General features: G+C 32.3%; 1 protein-coding gene across 2 annotated transcripts; it reads left to right on the top strand.

Moving 5' to 3' along the window:
* The first annotated feature begins 1,571 nt into the window (after positions 1-1,571).
* Positions 1,572-13,168, top strand: LOC139481207 (leishmanolysin-like peptidase). Of its 2 annotated transcripts, none has more exons than XM_071264370.1 (4): positions 1,572-1,672; positions 6,507-7,060; positions 7,957-8,240; positions 10,279-13,168. In XM_071264370.1, the coding sequence occupies exons 2-4, from the start codon at positions 6,567-6,569 to the stop codon at positions 11,520-11,522; spliced, it is 2,022 nt and encodes a 673-aa protein (XP_071120471.1). In that variant the 5' UTR covers positions 1,572-1,672; positions 6,507-6,566; the 3' UTR covers positions 11,523-13,168. The 2 variants fall into 2 exon arrangements, with proteins under 2 accessions (XP_071120471.1, XP_071120472.1); XM_071264371.1 differs by having other exon boundaries at positions 1,578-1,668.
* Positions 13,169-22,588: the final 9,420 nt, after the last annotated feature.

Genomic DNA, 22,588 nt, shown 5'->3' with positions numbered 1-22,588 from the left:
TTCTCGTACGAATATTGAATAAAAGACGGACGGTCACACGAAAAAAAAAAATATTAAAAATACTGAAACGGTTCACTTTCGGATCAAAAATCAGGAAAATGACAGATATATATATCACATATCATGATAACACTGTTAAAACTGTACAAACTTGTTTTGTTTTAATGAATGGCTATTATCTATTTTGAATTGATTGAACCATAAAACTAATTTTTGACTCTTCACATTGAATAATCCGCGAAGCGGTTTATGTAAAATGTGAAGAGTCAAAAATTAGTTTTATGGTTCAATAAAATCAAAATAAATTATTGCCGTAGTTTAAGGACGATAACACTGATCGAGATACGTATAAATCCGGAGTTTTACCAAACCAATACGATTTTCGAGGTAGATCACAAGGGATAATCATATCTACCTTCGGACAGACAATTGTCCGAGAAGTAGCTAATACAAATTAAAGTCTTTTAATTACTTTATCTTGGAATCCACTAGGCGAGCAAGATACCCAGGAGCTAAAAATAGTAAAATATCTTGATATATAAAAAAAATACAGATGCTTGACAACCGTGCATCGCACTAGATGTCTTCATTCATATGTAACTAACTAACTAATTTTATTTAGTATAAAATCCAGTACAAAAGGATCATCGCTGAAACACATGAAAACATATAAAAAACATATACAAAACAAAACAACGATAAAACAGCCAACAATTTTGAAACTTATAATAAGCAATAGACAAAACTCACACTTCAATATTATGCAATTATTCCAACTGATGAATGTCTAATCAAAATACATTTGTCAATATATAAGAAATCTGGTGAGAATATCAGTCTCCGAACAGTTCATTAAATATTTAAATTTATCAAAATTATAAACTACATGTATATGAGATATCTTATAAACTATATAAGATATCTTATATAAAAATTGTTTATAAGTTATCTCATATATTTTATAGGATATCTTATAAACTTTAGAAGATATCTTATAAAGTATATAAGATATCATATAAACTGTATATAACATTAAAGATATCTCATATAACATTAAAGATATCTTATATAATATATGAGATATCTTATAAAAATTAAATTATAGTCAGATGTCTTTTGAAAATGAAATTATATAAGATATCTTATATATCAAAGGAGATATCTTATATATTATATAAGATGATGTCTTATATATTATATAAGATGATGTCTTATATATTATAGGAGATATCTTGAAATTAGAATAAATAGTAAAACGGCTTGCCCTAGATATAACATCGGACTTTATACCAGTCATGATAATAGCAGAGACATATATACACATGTGTATGTATGTCTCTGATAATAGTCTCAAATATAATCCCATAATCATTAATTGTTTTTTTTTAAACAAGATAATCAAAATTGAAAAATCAAAAATACAGACCTAGATTATCAAATAATTGTATCTTTTTGTGTGTCAGGTAATCAAATGAAATAGGTCAAGTAATCACATAATCAAAAACTCCGGCCATGCGGTGATGTATTACTATAGGAAAAACGCGGAACAGGTTCCCTTCCAGTCCGAGATTGAAATACTTTTACACAACTTCCGTCAATAAAAAATATTGTTTCAGAAATTTCAAAACAATGTTTCGAAGATATTCATCCATACATAGGCACTATCAGGCAGGTAAGAGCTCAATCCTAAAATTAACTTTTCAATTAACATGTCCTTTAAGAAATTTGTCAACTAAATATCATCTGTTCACTTTGAAAGGACAAATCACTTATGATGATACAAATACAAAATATTAATTATTATGAACAAACAGTAAAAGGACAAATCTGACTATTGTCTTCTGACTCTAGTATTGATTTAATCTTTTTTATGTCCCCGCCTTAGTTTTACCCTTGTCCGTCTGAATGTATGTACGTCCCAAAATTGGTTTCCTTTCTGATCGTTCGGTAATGTGTGACAAATATCCGGACTTGAAATCTGGATAAAAAGCAGATATTTAGCCATATATTTATATTCTTACGAATTAACATCAAAAAGTCAGTCAGGTCGATTGAGTTATTATACTGCAGCATTACTGTCGTACCTTTAAAATATAGCACATGCAAATAATGCTAGGTTAAAAAAGATGATTTTTCAGTGCTATTTTTAACCATTTTCAGATGCATTGTGTTTCACATATAGGACTACTACAAACATGACATTATAGTTTATGAGTTCAAGAGTAACTGTATTTACCAATGACATTCACAAATTATTTTTCAAAGGTGTTAGTTATGAGATTTGTCAACCGAATCAGCAGTTGGGTATTCGCTGCAAGTTGGGTAACGTCAGTTAAGGCTGTTTTTTTACGTCATTTGTACCAGATTGTACATGTATATTTATGACAAACCTTTTTCTGAAGCTGAATAATGGATAGACAATTTAAAACATTAAAATTCCATGAGATATTTAGGTAATTTAAATTTCTAAAATTGTTCTCTCCGCTGCTTCACTATCTGCATTCAGTCAACTTAAAACCTATTGTCTGATCTATTGTCAGGTGGAATTTTCGAAAATTCATTAACATTTAAAAAAATTCTTATTCGATACTTCATGGAAGGGCAGACTTAAAATTTTCAGTGGTTGAAAACTATAAACCTTAGACATGTTAGATATCACACACAAAAAAATGATATTTTTTTTCGAAGATATGCATTTTTAAGATCCAACTTAAAAGACTGTCTTCAAGCACTTTTAGTAAAAAAAATAGCTACATTGTATATACTCTGTTTTTGTGATTCATTAGAAAGGTACATTTTTTGTATTTTACTTGACCTATTATATATTATATATTTGATCTTTTAGTACTGTGATTTTTTATGTTATAAAGTCAACCTGAAGCCTTGATATATATAAAACTGATAGAATCTGAAGCGAGATGATGTATCAAATACTCCTGCTTTATACGTTTTCAAGACAAAATATTCTACTTAAACAGGCCCTATCATCAAAAAGTGCACTCAATTTTCTCTTTTCAATGCAATTATTACTCATTTTTAGCTCACCTGGCCCGAAGGGCCAAGTGAGCTTTTCCCATCACTTTGCGTCGGTCGTCTGTCGTCGTCCATCGTTGTTAACTTTTACAAAAATCTTCTCCACTGAAACACTGGGCCAAATTAAACCAAACTTGGCCACAATCATCATTGGGGTATCAAGATGGCTGCCACAGCTAAAAATAGAACATAGGGGTAAAATGCAGTTTTTGGCTTATAACTCAAAAACCAAAGCATTTAGAGCGAATCTGACGGGGCACGAGGAGGGGGTGGGGGGGGAAATTGTTTATCAGGTCAAGATCTATCTACCCTGAAATTTTCAGATGAATCGGACAACCCGTTGTTGGGTTGCTGCCCTTAAATCGGTAATTTTAAGGAAATTTTGCTGTTTTTGGTTATTATCTTGAATATTATTATAGATAGAGATAAACTGTAGACAGCATAGATAGAGATAAACTGTAGACAGCAATAATGTTCAGAAAAGTAAGATTTACAAATAAGTCAGCGTGACCGAAATGGTCAGTTGACCCCTTTAGGAGTTATTGCCCTTTATAGTCGATTTTTAACCATTTTTCATAAATCTTAGTTATCTTTTACAAAAATCTTCTCCTCTGAAGCTACTGGGCCAAATTAATCCAAACTTGGCCACAATCAGGTTTGTGGTAATAAGTTTAAAAAATGTGTCCAGTGACCCGGCCATCAAATCAAGATGGCCGCCACAGCTAAAAATAGAACATAGGGGTAAAATGCAGTTTTTGGCTTATAACTCAAAAACCAAAGCATTTAGAGCAAATCTGACAGGTGGGAGGGGATCTATCTACCCTGAAATTTTCAGATGAATCGGACAACCCGTTGTTGGGTTGCTGCCCTTGAATCGGTATTTTTAAGGAAATTTTGCTGTTTTTGGTTATTATCTTGAATATTATTAGCTCACCTGGCCCAAAGGGCCAAGTGAGCTTTTCTCATCACTTGGTGTCCGGCGTCGTCCGTCGTCGTCCGTCGTCGTCCTGCGTCCGGCGTTAACTTTTACAAAAATCTTCTCCTCTGAAACTACTAGGCCAAATTTAACCAAACTTGGCCACAATCATCATTGGGGTATCTAGTTTAAAAATTGTGTCCGGTGACCCCGCCAACTAACCAAGATGGCCGCCATGGCTATAAATAGAACATAGGGGTAAAATGCAGTTTTTGGCTTATAACTCAAAAACCAAAGCATTTAGGGCAAATCTGACATGGGATAATATTGTTAATCAGGTTAAGATCTACCTGCTCTGAAATTTTCAGATGAATCTGACATTCCGTTGTTAGGTTGCTGCCCCTGAATTGGTAATTTTAAGGAAATTTTGTTGTTTTTGGTTATTATCTTGAATATTATTTTAGATAGAGATAAACTGTAAAAAGCAATAATGTTCAGCAAAGTAAGATCTACAAATAAGTCAACATGACCAAAATGATCAGTTGACCACTTTAGGAGTTATTGCCCTTTATAGTCAATTTTTAACCATTTTTCGTAAATCTTAGTAATCTTTTAGAAAAATCTTCTCCTCTGAAACTGCTGGGCCAAATTATTTGAAACTTGGCCACAATCATCATTGGGGTACATGTATCTAGTTTAAAAAATGTGTCCGGTGACCTGGCCATCAAACCAAGATGGCCGCCACGGCTAAAAATAGAACATAGGGGTAAAATGCAGTTTTTGGCTTATAACTCAAAAACCAAATAATTTAGAGAAAATCTGACATGAAGTAAAATTGTTAATCAGGTCAAGATCTATCTGCCCTGAAATTTTCAGATGAATTGGACAACCTGTTTTTGGGTTGCGGTCCCTGAATTGGTAATTTTAAGGACATTTTGCTGTTTTTGGTTATTATATTGAATATTATTATAGATATAGGTAAACTATAAACAGCAATAATTTTCAGCAAAGTAAGATCTACAAATAAGTCAACATGAACGAAATGGTCAATTGACCCCTGTAGGAGTTATTGACCTTTGTAGTCAATTTTCAATCTGCTTCCTTTGTTTAATATTCACATAGACCAAGGTGAGCGACACAGGCTCTTTAGAGCCTCTAGTTATAGATAGAGATAAACTGTAGACAGCAATAATGTTCAGAAAAGTAAGATTTACTAATAAGTCAGCGTGACCGAAATGGTCAGTTGACCCCTTTAGGAGTTATTGCCCTTTATAGACGATTTTTAACCATTTTTCATAAATCTTAGTTATCTTTTACAAAAATCTTCTCCTCTGAAACTACTGGGCCAAATTAATCCCAACTTGGCCACAATCAGGTCTGTGGTAATTAGTTTAAAAAAATGTGTACCGTGACCCGGCCATCAAATCAAGATGGCCGCCACAGCTAAAAATAGAACATAGGGGTAAAATGCACTTTTTGGCTTAAAACTCAAAAACCAAAGCATTTAGAGCAAATCTGACATGGGGTTAAATTGTTTATCAGGTCAAGATCTATCTACCCTGAAATTGCAGATGAATCGGACAACCCGTTGTTGGGTTGCTGCCCTTGAATCGGTAATTTTAAGGAAATTTTGCTGTTTTTGGTTACTATCTTGAATATTATTATAGATAGAGATAAACTGTAGACAGCAATAATGTTCAGCAAAGTAAGATTTACAAATAAGTCAACATGAGCGAAATGGTCAATTGACCCCCTAAGGAGTTATTGTCCTTTATAGTAAATTTTTAACAATTTTCACTGAAACTACTGGGCCGAGTTCATTATAGATAGAGATAATTGTAAGCAGCAAGACTGTTTAGTAAAGTAAGATGTACAAACACATCACCATCACCAAAACACAATTTTGTCATGAATCCATCTGCTTCCTTTGTTTTACTGTATATTCACATTGACCAAGGTTAGCGACACAGGCTCTTTAGAGCCTCTAGTTTGGAAATTTTTCTCAAGTCACATAATTGAAGGACAGAAACAAAAAATTAGGGAACAAAAAGATTGATATGTTCTCCGTCTGTGGTAATTTTGTATTAAAATCTGAGGTTATATGCATTTTTTAGATCCAACTTAATAGACACCCATGTCGTCAACTTGCATTGATATCTAATTGTTTTGCTTAATCATGTAATAGATAAATTGAGAACTTATGCAAATGGTGTTTTTCTGATAAAATACTTCATTATTTAGCCAAAAACTGTCATTTTATTTGTTTCTATTTTTATAATTAACTTTAAATTTTGTGTTTCTATAGCAAACATTACAGTAAGCATTTATCGCCTTCTAAGTTCTCTAACAAAGAGCTTCAGTTCTTTTGTTCTATTTCAATTGGGTTTTCACCTGTCTAGCATGTCTAGTAAATGCATGTACTGTATAAGGGAACATTAAATGTGTCCCATGTTTTATTTAGGAGTCTAAAAATAGTATTATAGACATACAATTTAATAAATTTTCAATGATATTGTCAATATTTATGTACTCATATCTGTGTTTCTTCTCATTACAGAGTTAAGGGAGAATAAGAGAGAATTAAACAAGATGGATTGGTAGATAAAATTTCCTGAACATGTATGTTCCCTCACCTTACCAGAATGGGACCAGTCCAATGTTGTATATCAAGTTGTTCTCAGCTTGCATACTATTCTTACAATATGTTATGGCAGGACACATTCCTATTCAACAAGAGGAAGTGCTTTGCTCACATCAGTCACCACCAGAGGATGAAGTGATTCGCCATGTCCGCTTAGACACAGACCACAAAGGTCATATACAGAAAAGGAGTGTTTTTGAAAACCTAAGAATTCACCTTCACTATGACTACACTGTAAGCCTATTGTCCTATAACCAACAACAACTTGTGAAGAGTTTGGTGAACGAAGCAGTTCAGTACTGGGAGAGAACATTGAAGGTCCGCAGAGGAGTTCTAGCTGTACGATTGAACAGACAGTGTACATCACCATTAAGTGTGACATATGATCAAGGACATAGGTTCTGTGATGGTGGTTGTGCAGCGGTTACTAAATGTGGGGATATCTTAATTCCAGAAACTCATCTTGAAAAGTAATACATTTAATTGCACTTAAACCTGTTTATTGTCATGATTGTTTTACCTTACTACTTAAAGAGTATGTCAAATTAATTTTTTTTTTTTTTTTTTATTATTTTGTTTATTACTTCCAATTTACAACATAATTTACACTTACATGATAGCAATATACAATATGTAGATCTATTGATTTTAATAAATCAAGACATCTTTCTAAGGAAGCATTTTGTTGTACATTGTAAAATTCATGACGTTTTGATTGAAGCTTGTGAGGTACAATCTTAGATCATGGCTTTTCTTGGTATGGCAAGATTTATCTGTATAAAAGAAGTATTTTTACCATTTCTCTTTGTAATTAAAGATGTAAAATTTCAATGATGGAGTAAAAGATTCATTTAATCTCAGTTAACGCCTTTACATCTTTTTTTCTACAACTAAATTTTTCACATAGTCTTGCCTGAATAAAACAAGTACAACTTTTAAATCTCTCTAAACTTTACAGTATTGATGATTGGGAGAACCTCTTCAACGTCTTATATATTAATTGGTGCATGAACATTAATTAGGTCACATACAGGTTATCAATAATGCCACACAGTGCAGAAGACCACATCAACCAACTACACTTAACTTCTAAAAAACAGACATACAAAAGTAAAGACAAACAACAAAGAACAACACATGGTGCAGATAGTCTAGCAAAAAATGTGATGGTGTTAAACCAGGTTTACTTAAAAGTAATCAGAGACATTTAACAACAGATCACTAATGACTTACATTGCATCTTGGCTACACTGACCTATAGTGTTGTCTCTTTTGGGGAAAATATATAAATGTTTATTAATAATATTAATTGATTACCCCTCAATATCTTCCCTCATTTTTCATGAACCCTTCTAATCTTTTTAAGATGTTACTACTTTGATGGGACAAAGTTCAAAAGTAGTATGAATTCAGGATCAGGTGTACAAGACACAGACTTTCTTCTGTATGTAGCAGCTGTATCTACATCCCGTTGTTCCACTGGTAGAACTATTGCCTATGCTGCCCATTGTCAGCAGGAACATCTACTTGATCGACCAATAGCAGGTTATTTTACTATCTGTCCAGAAACTATATCTACCAGATCACAGGATAATCTTCAGCTATTATCAACTATCAAACATGAAATATTACATGCACTAGGATTTACAGGTATGTCTTACTGTGGAATTATTATTTACGTGGGTACCAATTTTCGTGGATTGAGTAAAACTTGCATGTTCGTTGATATTTGATTTCATGGTTTTGCAAAAATTTGCATATGACATTATAGAAAATTTGTAATTTTTGGAACACTTTATTTAGTGACTCACCTGTATCCAGGAAATCCATGAAAATTAGTATCCAATGAATAATAATGAATCCACAGTAATATATTTATTATAATTCATTGTTTGTATGAGCTGATAACATTATTAGCAGTCAAACTTAGTATACAATCTCTCTCAGAATGATTTTTTTCTGGACCTAATTAAAGTTGTTCAAAACCATGCTGGATTAGATTGAGCTCGGCAACATGTACACAGGCAGATCATATTTTTAGCTCACCTGGCCCTAAGGGCCAAGTGAGCTTTTCCCATCACTTGGCGTCCGTCATCCGTCGTGAACTTTTACAAAAATCTCCTCTGAAACTACTGTGCCAAATTAAACTAAACTTGGCCACAATCATCATTGGGGTATTTAGTTTTAAAATGTGTGGTGTGACCCGGCAAACCAACCGAGATGGCCGCCATGGCTAAAAATAGAACATAGGGGTAAAATGCAGTTTTTGGCTTATAACTCAAAAACCAAAGCATTTAGAGCAAATCTGACATGAGGTTAAATTGTTTATCAAGTCAGGATCTTTCTGCCCTGAAATTTTCAGATGAATTCGACAACCCGTTGTTGGGTTGCTTCCCCTGAATTGGTAATTTTAGGGAATTTTTGCTGTTTTTGGTTATTATCTTGAATATTATTATAGATAGAGATAAACTGCAAACAGCAATAATGTTCAGCAAAGTAAGATTTACAAATAAGTTAACATGACCGAAATGGTCATTGACCCCCTAAGGAGTTTTTGTCCTTTATAGTCAATTTTTAACAAGTGTCATAAAATTTGTACATTTTTACTAACATTTTCAACTGAAACTACTGGGCCAAGTTCATTATAGATAGAGATAATTGTAAGCAGCAAGAATGTTCAGTAAAGTAAGATGTACAAACACATCACCATCACCAAAACACAATTTTGTCATGAATCCATCTGCTTCCTTTGTTTAATATTAAGGTGAGCGACACAGGCTCTTTAGAGCCTCTAGTTATAAATTTCCTATTTACAAAACTTTGAATTTTTTGAAAAACTAAGGATTTTCTTATCCCAGGCATAGATTACCTCAGCCATATTTGGCACAAATTTTTGGAATTTTGGATCCTCAATGCTCTTCAACTTTGATCTTGTTTGGCTTTATAAATATTTTGATATGAGCATCACTGATGAGTCTAATGTAGACGAAATGCGCGTCTGGTGTACTAAATTATAATCCTGGTACCGTTGAAAGCTATTGAACCTGTTTGTATTTCTATTTACCTGCAAAAGAAAGTGTATTTAATAGAATGTTGTGGTGTTGAAATACATGTATGTATATGATTAACTTTTGTTCTACCCCTACAGTTGTCTAAAACAAACAACATATATATATATTCATCATTTTAACCAGAATTTTATTGTTTGGTGATATATATTTTGTCACTTTTTATGTTCATTCTTTAGGAAAAAACAGTGGAGTCAACATGCAACATCTGATATTTCACCGCTGTATTATTCCAAAATATATATATTGTTCATGTATTACAACAAAGTTAATATGGGTGTAGAGGAAAAATTTCTCCCTTAAATCAATAACCTGGACATTAATACATGTACCTCTACTACAGGTATTTCATCAAAACCTGGTCCAGCATCATTGTTGTCTGATTGTCACGTTTGACATTTGCATAATTTCCTATTTTTTAAAAGCATGCATTTATACTAAATTTTAGCCATTTTGAAAGTCTATATGGTCGACATAAAAAAGATGAAAATCTGTGATCTTTAACAAAAGGCAAATTTCCAAACACCTGAATCTTAAATATATAAAAAAAAAGCTGATAACAAGCCATGAAGAATATGCCTTAACCAGTTAAAAACACTTGTTGTTTTGCTTTGTTTTAGCTGGACTTTTTGCATTCTACAGAGATGATAGTGGAGCGCCATACACTCCAAGGTTTACATCATCTAACTTACCGCCATTTAATTCTGTCCTCGGTCTTTACCAATGGAGTCAAAAGATTGTACGAAAAGTTGAGAGAACAGATTGGAAAGTAGCTAGTGGTTATGTTACACATGCAGTTAATCTAATTGTTACACCAAGAGTTGTCAATGAGGTTAGAAAGCATTTTAATTGTCCAACTTTAGAAGGAGCAGAACTAGAAAATCAGGGGTTGATAGGAACTTATCTAACACACTGGGAGAAACGAATATTTGAAAATGAAGCTATGACTGGAACATATACACAAAATCCAGTTATATCACGCATAACTTTAGCATTGATGGAAGATACAGGCTGGTATAGGGCAAATTACTTTGGAGAGAAGCATTTAGATTGGGGGAAAGGGTTAGGTTGTGACTTTGTAAAGAAAAGTTGTTTAGACTGGATACAAACCCAGCGAGCAAGGCATGGGGACATTCATCCATTCTGTGATACAGTTCGTCAAGGTGTTTTAAAAACAGAATGCACAAGAAACCGTAATGCTGTTGCATTTTGTAATTTACAAGAATTTAATGTAGCTTTACCTTCAGACTATAGATATTTTAATTCTCTACCTGGTATTAATTCATATGATGTCAATCGTTATGGAGGATCAGTTTCATTAGCAGATTATTGCCCTTACCTACAGGAATTTTCATGGAAAGATGGTGACAGAACTGTAAGAGATTCTCGATGTGCTATGAAGGAAAATAATCCTCACCCATCTTTAAATTTTTATGGTGAATATTTTGGCCAAGGATCTCAATGTTTCAACCATGCTAATTCATGGATTATACAACACTGTAATTTCCTACATCCAGTTTCTCATTCAGGCAGTGGTTGTTACAGTTATGATTGTGACAAACAACAGGGACTTATTATTTATGCTAATGACCGTTCATATCAATGTCTTAAAGCAGGACAAAAAATACACATAAGTTACATCGCATATCAATATCTGCATGATGGTGACATAATTTGCCCATCATGTACAGAGATGTGTGATATGGCAGGGTTTGTTTGTCCACCAGAAAGAGAACCATACAAGGTCATTGGTGATGCATTTTTAAGAGTACCCTGTGATGCAGCAAAAATAAATGTATTCTTAAAAGATTATTTTATATCCTTTATAGTGTTGTTTTTGAATCTATACATGTGCCAAAGCTAGCATTTATTATTATTTTAATTTTATTTATCTCAATTTGTTACACTATTTATTTTTTACACTCAATGTTGTTAAATGTGATTGTTTAAATGGCTTATGAAAAGCTTTTGCTTTTTAACAAGTTAAAAAAAATGTATGAAAATAAGAATAGGTTGTTTATTTGCCAATTATACAACTATCTACCAGAGTTAATTCATCAAGGCTTGTGCATTTATTTTTCTTCACACTATTGACTGACACTAACATTAATTTGATGTAGTGTTGCTGCAAACAAGAATAATTCCAAAATCACACATCAGGAAAGAAGCTATGAGAAAAATGTTCACTTGTTATACCAAGGATTTGTATAGTATCTTACTAAACATATCCTTGGTTATTCTAATGTTTATTTTGTACCTGAAACACAGAAAATTATCTAAAATTGATGAAATACATAATTATTAGTATATTTGGCCTTGACATAATTTTTTTTTCACATTGGAATTCTTTTTCAATTAAGGCATTGTCAATAACTTTAGTGAAAAAAGTTCTTATAGTAAGTCATTCATAATAACCAGAATGTATGGCAATCTTTATAAATTGTTTCACATTTTGTCGTGCTAAGATGTTTTATTGCTAACTACAGGTTTGATCATTGTGGAAGGCTGTTCTATAGTTGGTTTACATCATTGTCTTATACTTATGTAGATAGTTGTCTCATAGGCAATCATGCTACATCCATAAGTTTATATATCATGTATCATTCAAAATGATTTCAATTACCGGTACTACTTATGAATGGTTGTTGTGACTATTTAATTTTAGCCTTGTATACTTTTTACTTGAAAAAGACTCGATTTTATTGTATTTTTTTTCCCTGATGAATTTGATGTTTGAGATATAAATGAAATGTATAAATTTTAACCAATGAAAAACATTGTTTGAAATACATGTATATTATTACTTATAAATATAGACAAAAATATTTCTACTGATAACCTACGTAAATTTATATCTATTATTATTTTATGTTAGATTTAAATTTAACTTTTTCATTTGTATAAATATGCTCTCATGTGTAATTGTCAATACAACAACAAAAAATCCATGAGGGATAATCACGGTCATTCTACTTTATCATTTTAGAGTTATATCCCTTTTTGTCCCTAATATTATTTTGATACCTTATATTTTGATAAATTAAATATTATTTATGAGTAGCAATACCACGATAAATATTATTGACTGCCTTTGGAACAGAAGTTTTAAATGAAGCATGGATTATGCCCTTGCCTGCTGCTACACATTATCAAAGTTTCTGTCAATATTACAATCACGTGGCCATGGGTAGTCATAACATTATGATAATGCCCTCTTAAAAATTACTATAATGTTTGTTGATGTAAAGCAACATAGTGAAAATTCAGAAAATTTGGTTGCACTTATTATTGTGATTTTTGAAGAATTGACAAAGTTTGAGATTTAATTTATAAATTGATGCATTGATTACCAGTTGTTACTTGAGGTCAGTTTTGAAGAACAAGAGTTAAGGACTTCAGGTCATTTGTTACCCATACGTATGAGTCAATGACTTGTAATAAGTTGTGACTTTAGCTTAGTTTTAAACCACAAGAAAAATGACTTGTAATCATGTGACTTTGTGACCCTGACTCAGGACCCTGATGAGTTACAAACTTGAAATCTTGTGTGGCCCACACAAGTTAGTTACTTGGAATAAATTAAGACCTTCATGAGTTAACCTCATGCATTTAATAACTATTAACTGTTGTTTTGTATCATCAAGTGGAAAATATTTCATGCATGTTCAGTATGATCAACTGGTTATGATCTTCGTGAGTAAATTACTATTCCTATTGGTCAATAAAAACACTCATGAGATAGCTTTTTGTGATTAGTTGTGACCTTTATGAGTGAATGACTTGTGGTCAGTTGTGAACATGTGACTGTAATGATCATAAGTAAAATGATACCATGTGTTTAGTACTGCACCGAAACTTTCCCTGCTAATAACACGGCCTCAATTTTCAAGATTTTTCAATTTTTGCTACATAAACAAATGGGTCAACTCTGTTTGGTAAGGCGCAAGACATTTGAGCGAAAAAATTAAAACTACTAGGGGACATTTGAGCGCAGACATCAGAGCCCATTTAAGCACCGAATTAATCCACTCACCTGCATTTTCAATAGCCTATTTTAGCGAAACACCTGGTTGAATAACTTTCACCTTACTATATATACCATGAACAGTAATTTATATTGTTATAAGACTCTCTACATTTTATGTTTTTATCATAACGACCCTGCATACCCTCGGGTATCCACTTTATGGACTCTACCATACTACAGACTCACCAGGCGTTGGTTCACTTTCGTTTGTAAGTAATTTATATTGGTTTAATGTTTAAGTTGACTATATTTTCATCATGGAAATACAAGTTGTTGAAACGAACAAAGGAAAAAACGTTTAATTTGTGATGGATTTCGATTTAAGAGCAGTTCCTAATGCAATTCTATGAACAGTATTGTACAGGGGGTATATATCTAGAGCCCATTACATACGTTCTATAGGTTATAAATTCCAAGCTAGAACAGACTTTTAACATTTGATTTAACCTTTTAGACTTTTAGTGCTGTATTTTAATTGAAAAGTTTTTTATTGTTTTATGTTGTGCTGTCTTTACTCTATTAGTACTGTATTTAAATGGACATGTTTTATACTGTTTTATATTGTGCTGTCTTGAGTCTATTAAACATTTTAAAATTTATTATATATTAATTATTTACTAAAAAGGGTTAAAAATATTTTGCTAAAATGGGCTTTGACAATTTTAATTTTCGCTAAAATAGGTTGAAAATTCTGGCGCTCAAATGGGTTCTACTTTGGGGCTCAAACGTCCTATTTTTTTCGCTGAAATGTCCTATCAATGCGCTCAAATGTCCTGTGCCGGTTTGGTAAACAAAATGATTGAAAGATGTACATGTACTCATCCATCTGACAGAAGGTGCATTTAATAAGTAAAAGGTTTTTGTGATAAGATGAGTTTCTCAGTAATTATAAGTTAAAGATCAACTTTATTATTGTATATAGTACATGTCTTTCTGATTGTGACCATGGGCTCTTTTTCATAATTCATTGGTCAATATTAAGTTTTCATGAATACATCAAATTCTCAGTTACTATAAGTCAAAGGTTAACTTAATTATGCTTAAAGAGTGATTTTTTTATTGATCTCTGCCTTGAACTCATTTAGACTGTCAATTGGTCATTATTAAATTTTCATCACTATATCAGATTCTCAGCTACTATGAGTTAACATGTCCACAGGTCAACTGTATATACATTGTCTTTAAACTGTAGAATGATTGTAAGGAGGACATGTCTTTCTCACTGGATGTGGCCTTGAACTCTTTTTCATCATTACATCAGAATCTCTGTTACTATTAATAAATGTCAACCATATTTGTTGTGTTTGTATAGAACCACTAATTCTAGGCACAGATTTTTTTTCCCTATATACCATTATATAACACACGGCACTTAACTCGTGATTTAGAAAAATGTCAGGTGGTGGCAAAATTTTGTTATATGCCAATTTCTCGACTGTCAACCCCACTAAAACTTGTTATGTCGTAAATCTAAATTGATTGTCTTCACAATGGTGTATAACACGCCTACTTTTGTTGTTGGAATTATCCGTAGCAATCTTACCCAAGTATGTCAATCATGTTATATAAAGGTATATAGGAAATTTGTTTTCTGAGACAAGTGCCTGTGATTCTAGGTCTGGAATATGTAAAACTTTTTGTATGAAAAAAATGATTAAGAACTTGGAATCACTGTCTAACCCTTGCATTTGTGGAATGATAATTTAAATGATAAAGATTAAAGTTGTATTAAAATTGAACAGAATGGAATATTGTGCAAGTCTTTCTAATATAAAAAAAAGTCATATATACACATATTGAATCACAATAAGCACGATACATGTGATAAGAAATATTATTTGGAGAACTTAAACAAGGCCAAAAAGTCACTTAATTACCATTCCAGGTACAATTTATTACACATATTGTATTATTGAATTATATGTTAGATGTATAAATGTAACTGTTGGTGCTATTTATTATTAAAGGCTTTATGTAACAAGTTTCAGTGCAATATAGTCAGTTCTTAATAAAGTAAGAAAGCTATAAAAGTGTTTGTTATTATTTGGCTCTGGTAAGGTACATCAAGAGATAATGATTGAGAGAAATTTATATACTAAGGGACTGCTGCAGTGCAGTTTAAAACAGAAGCAGTTTGTAATGTATTGTATTAAGTATGTTGCAGCTGTAGATGGTGTATTGTATATTCTTTCTTTTCAGCTAAAACTTCAAGGGCATTTCTGTATCAACTATGCTCAAACAATGAAAGGTGCTTTAGAACTAACTAGTTTTGAAGACAAGAGTAATTAAATGTTGCATTGGTTCCCAACAGATGTGCATTTTAATATTTTAGATTCATAGTTTTTATACCTAGTACTTAATATATGGGTTTGGCTATTCTCTTTATGACAAATGATTATATCTCTTTTGGTTAGATTGCTCCAAAAGTATTTATACATTTTTGGCTTTTAAAATTTTGGTTTTTGAGCATTTCTGATGAAGATAATTCCAGAAAAGCCCTTTTACACACATCAAAATTATAAGGAGTTAATAAAATGATAACAACATGATGACCAATTACAGAGCTTTGCTGCTTTATTGTCGCACAAAATAGGTACAAACCAGGCTCAGGAAACATAGCTTTTATTCTGTAAAAAGTTCTTGATTGATAATTTTATGCTCAATCATTTTGAAAGTTAATGCTTTGGATTAACTAATACTTTGAATAAGAAGTGAAGTGTAGGGTAGTCAGGAGGTTATTATAAAATAAGGAGACCTTGTATGTTTTGCCAATGGGATGACTATCCACCAAAGTCCAAATGATGTAGACTAAAGCATTGAAGTTAGCCTAGATCCTTCTAAAAAATTATAAAACACATATATATTGCAAATTCATATTAAAATGCCCAAATTTTATGAAATGTAAAACAATATGTTCAAATGAAAAAAAAGTGGTCAGATAATGATTTATTACATAATCCATATACAAAAATACTGATTTAAAAAACAGCAATCAAGGACAACTACTTAATCACAGGCTCCTGAATGGGCAAAGTTATTTTACAAAACAAGACAATTTTACTTGTGCTACAAAATGTTCAGGATCATCATATACTAAAAAGAGACCATCAATAACAAAGGTACATATTCAACCTCAATTGGTCTTTGAATATAGGCAAGATTTCAAAGTTTGAAATGTATGTCAATGAGTTAGGACGTCATTGTTATTCAAGCCACAAGAAAATGATTTTCCTCTTATTAACTTCCTGATTTAGAATAAATTATTAAATAATATTGCAGATCTTGACTGTTTTATAGCTTACACAATAGATAAAGATCCAAGTTATAGACAGGTGGTAGGTCAAATGGTGAACCAACGTAGTATTATATAAAAACTTCTAGACGATTCTCCTGTAGATCAAATATGGCTAATGTTCATGAAATTCCTCCAAAAATAATTTACTGGTATGGAAATTTTGATGTCAACTAAAAGGAATTTTTTTTTCAGAAATGAAACTAATTTCAGAAGTTGTGACTGGACATGCATTAATTATCTTAATGTATACATGTGACCCTAAAAAGGCCTCCATTTTTCGAATTAAAGCACTATATTTATTGGGCAGAGTGATATGCTATATCAAGGATTTATATAATTATATAGTAAGACACTGACATTATTCTTTTCAAATCCTGGGTTATGATATTTAATTTCTTTCTGACTAAAAGGTATGAAATAGATTCAAAACTTATATTCATATATGGTGCAGTAATTCTTTTCCCATATTTCAATCATAATTACATAGTCACACCGATTCCCTGAATAAGGAGCAAATGCAATTATATTCATGAGAGAAATATTTGTTTGACAGACACACTGGTAGATGACAGACAAGACACACAGTTAGACAAACAGGTACTGCATGACTCTCAACGATGCGTGCAAGCGCTAATTGAATAAATATAAACAGTTTTAATATTCAGTTAACGTTGGTATCGGTATTCATTAAATACTACACAGTGTTATAAACGCGTTTTTTTTCATGGTTTATGTTTTTACAATCCAAACTCATAATCCAAGGGTCAAAGAGATTGTCTATAGACAAATAGATAAACGTAAATCATTGCTTTGACAGTCAATTTTCTGTGGTTTAAAAAAATCTCGTGTGAAAATAATTTTCTAGTTGCTAACTTCACTTCCCGATTTATGAACACGTCATGATATCAAACAATGATTAAGTTATATACACCTAATTTATTTATGGTATTTGGCCTGTTGTGTAAACATTCGAAAGTATAACCTAACATATCTTATATCATTCCATCCGCATTGTTGTTGGTTTATTAAACAGATTATTTTAAACAATAAATGCAAACAATATTCTATTGATAATGAAAGAGAGGAAAAGAAGGGATATCATATGGGTTAAAATTCACGAAACAACAGTCTCATTAAATATGAGTATATAAGCCAGGTATTTAAAGAAATCCACCAGTTTCTACATAACTTTGGCCCTGACGAAAAAATCGACTACAATCAGGTAGTGTCAATTCCCGTCAATATATATGTTCCTGATTAAAGGAAATGCCTGTACCAAGTCAGAAATATGACAGTTGTTTTTCAATCGTTAGATGTGTTTGAGTTTTTGATTTTGCCATTTGATATGGGGCTTTCTAGTTTGAAATGTCCTTGGAAATCTTCTTTTTTTGTTATTTTACTTTGTATTATTGTACTAATTGAAGGTCTACTGTTATAAACCTACAGTTAAACGTCCAGTGACAAATATTTCGTGCATGATCGGAACGAGAACAACTAAATACAATATATGTTTTGTTATTTTACTGGAAATGAGGATATATATATATATTGGATAGGGCCATAAATTTAGCTTTGCTACAGGTCCCCTACAGACAACTCAAAGACTTATTGCAAGGATTCTTTACGTGCAAAGAGCGTGGCACTGTCTCGTCCAGGCTAAAGTCAAAGTTTTTGCGAAATGATATCTAAAAAAAAATGATAGAAAAGAACACTGACATTTTACAGCCTTTGTTGTAAATATTAAGTATACAAATCCCAAACGAATGTTTCTCTAACACGGCAAGCCTTTTACGATGTTACCCCCAGATATGTACCTAAATATTATAAAACAGATGAATGCTCGTCTTTTCACATCGTCGATAACTTGATATACATGTATATGTATATATATAGGTTGTGTATTATAACTATATGTTCCTTCTTTTCATGGTCTAGTTTGATTTTGATGAATGTTTATATCGATATCTTCTCTTTAAGATTTGTAAAAAAAAGGAGGTCTCTTCTTTCTTTTTTGTCTCGCCTGCTAAACAATTGGTTTAAAGCTTTATGTTTCATATTTTGTATACGGATGTACATGTAATGTTGGAAAATAAGAATAAAGGGGCATCATATCTATGTTATTGTTATTGTAAAATCGTTTTAATAAAACAAGAAGACATTAAACAGTTGAAAAAAGTTAAAGAATATTTGCAAAAAATAGTGAACCAAAAAATGGAGAAAAAAGGGGGAGGGCAATTCTCCAAACGCATGTGAATGACATTTCAGGGCCGTTAATTGACTGCCCTGTAAGGGGAGGCAGTTGAGTTTCGCCGAGCGGAGCGAGACGAAATTGTTTTTTGGACCTTTTTAAGCAGAAAATGATGTTATTTCCGGCCTTTTCCCTATATGCTATGTACTTCCCCAGAATTCACCACTTGTTAAATTTTTGTTATATTACAAGAAATAAGCGCCTGGAATATATTGAAAATAGTTATAATTTGACCACAGTTAGATTACGTATGCTGGTAGAGTAAGATTGTTTACGCTTTATCCTGCTTTATGACTCTTCATATGCTAATTTTACTTACTTTTATGGAAACAATTTGAGAACTTAAAATGAAAGGCTCCTTGAAGTTGAGCATTTTTTTTGTGGTTTATTAGGCTTTTCAGTTGGCTGTCCCAATCGAGCTATTTTGACTTCGTTTCAAAGACACAATTTTCAAACCTTAAAATGAAAATGCATACCGTATACTTTTTAACTCATAACTTTAATTATAAAATTCAAATTATTGTAACGTAACACTGTTTGTTTAGGCTGGCAGTTTTATTCGGTTAGGCTTTGTCAAATGGGATTTTTCTTTGCCCGGACGAATCCCATGTCTTTAGCACTTGAATGCATTCGATATTGCCAACATTGCCACATCTATGTATATGTAGCATAGCCAGACCACACAATCTGCTTTCCGTCATTGTTGACCTGTTCCATTTTTTAAGGCGCCATAGGGCCGAAAACGATCTCTCACAACTGCAAGACCCAACTGGCAAGGCTAACAGAAGCAATAGTATTTGTTTTACATTTAGGTAGAACTGCGTGTGCTTGATTGCTTGCTCTATAGTACATTTTGACTTAATCTCCTTAATAGACGTAAAATTAAAAACCAGTGCTATGAAAATAATGCATGATTTTAACCAATTTATTTCTTTTCAGTGTTTTTTTTTCATTTTTCATTTTTCATTTTTTTTTGCCAGTCCGCAATAGGAGGCAACTGCCTACATGCCTCTATGTAATTTACGGCCCTGCATTTATTATATATAGTTATGACAGTTCTAAGTCGACATGTAAATCAGACAGGGTTAAATTTACTTTATTTCACGATCACTAATCAACTTTAAGTTTCACCGATACTAAAAGCAAAAGGTCAACTATACCGTGGGTAGTTGGTAGTTGGGATGCATGTCCGTCTTGTAGGTTTCATATGTCTTTGACGCTTCATCTCGGTCTATTGGTCAACGTAAAGTTTCTTTGGTGATGTCGGTTTCTCTGATACTATAATCCTGTCGTCAATATGTCAGCTTTATTTGATCTATGGGACACTACTGGCATTGCAAGCCGTCATCATGGCATGTTCGCAAGGCCGATTTGTCTATAAAATCGTTGATGTCTGTCTAGAAGGGTTTATTGGCCGTTAACTCATTTTCATGATGCATTGTTCAAAGTTGGTCTTCTGTATAGTGACTTTGAAGATCTTTATCTTGAAGACTTTCAGCGTAACGTTCAGTCGAGTTCACTCTTCAGCAAATTTGAATTATTGTAGTTTTACACAGCTCCGATCGACGTTATTTCATATGATGTTGAACTGAACTTTCGTGACGGCTAAAAACTAGAACACATGTACACCCGCGAAATCGCGGGTATTTAGAGCTTTATTGAAAGTATGTAAACTGTTGTAGGATGAATTTTTGTAAAATATTTTATGAGAATTTCAGGAAAGGTATCAATTGCAAACATAGCATTAGGCACTTGGAAACAGTACAATTATTATATGCCCTTTCCCTCTTTTTTAAAGTCCTTTTATTTTTGCTGTCAGTTAAATTCCATGGTTTTCGCGTTTCTGTATACTATGAACATACATATAATATAAATAAAGTGTATTTAAATTCCATGGTTTTCGCGTTTCTGTATACTATGAACATACATATAATATAAATAAAGTGTATTTAAATTCCATGGTTTTCGCGTTTCTGTATACTATGAACATACATATAATATAAATAAAGTGTATTTGCTATCAACTATGAATTCCAAGTATCTTCTTAACGGCGATCACTGCTATATTATATAGAGAGTCTCCATATATTATAGGATTATAATCATAGTATATATATGCAGAATAACGCGAAAATAAATGTCCTGTTCCCGAGTGATTATGAAAATTATGTTTAAAGAGGGGAGTAAAGGGGGTATCTGCTCGGAAGAACGCGAAATGAAATGGCCATTTCACCGTATGAACGAACGATTAAACATTTCTTGCACGTTGGTCTTTTTATCGATTTCACGAAACACGGTGAATAACGAACCTTTTTCACGGCTGCACGTGAAATAAAAAATTGTAAAACACGTTTCACGAAAAAAAAAAACCTTTCCCCCTCTTTTAAAGTATAAAATCGGAAGTCTTGGGTATGGCTTAAAAGTCAGTTTGATGACGGAAACAATATCCAGACGCCTTTTTCTTCGTTTTTTCTCCCAAAATAACCCTAACTGAATAATCATAAGGATGAATGACAAATGCGACTATGCATGGTATCTTTAGGACACAGAGGCATGATGATTAAATTTATTGGAGAAGGAAGAGAAGCGACACACAAAATGAGGTCTTCTCGTTTAAAAGTATAGATATGTATTTTGATTCAAGACACGAAATTCTATGACTTTTTTTTTAATAATTAATTACCCCATCGGCAGCAAACGCTTGTATGAATACTAGTATGGCGTTTAAACGGCATGTTTTACCGGTAGTAAAACCACGGATTTTATTTTCCAATGTGATGATTTCTTCATTACACGGAATGTTTGTTTTTTAGTTAGTTATATACAGACCAAGAAATAAGACTTTCCTTGTTTCTTTAAACATTTTCATAAAAAGTACTGTAGTACTGTTGTACTAGTTTATTTCTTCGGCGTTGAAGTAAATCTATCTATATAGATAGGGAAATAACTTGAAATATAAGAGGAAAACGCCTGACATATTCAATAGAAAAACAACGACGGTCACTCGCTCATGTACATATTTCTGCATTAAAAAAAAAAAAAAAAACAATAACCCGCCTTACCAGGCTCGGGAAAGGCACAAGTAAATTTGACTGACAGGTTAAGTAGGCTTTTAACGTTTTACCCATGTTTAATTCAATACAAGATAAACTTTGACTTTTGACCAGCTTTTACAAATGAATACGATTTTGTATCAATGCTGATAAGACACACAGTTATCTAAACTGTCATAAAATTTTACAGGTGAATATTGACTTTGATCTTGTGCTAATAATCACTTTTAACCACGTGCAAATGAATACACCAATGAAAAATGTTCGTCTGTTCCGTTATCTGAAACAGGAAATTGATAATAGTTTT

The sequence above is a fragment of the Mytilus edulis genome, chromosome 7 (assembly GCF_963676685.1).
Source record: "Mytilus edulis chromosome 7, xbMytEdul2.2, whole genome shotgun sequence".
Classification (NCBI taxonomy): Eukaryota; Metazoa; Mollusca; class Bivalvia; order Mytilida; family Mytilidae; genus Mytilus; species Mytilus edulis.
Note: the sequence above shows the minus strand (reverse complement) of the source record. Positions and strands in the feature narration are given on the sequence as shown.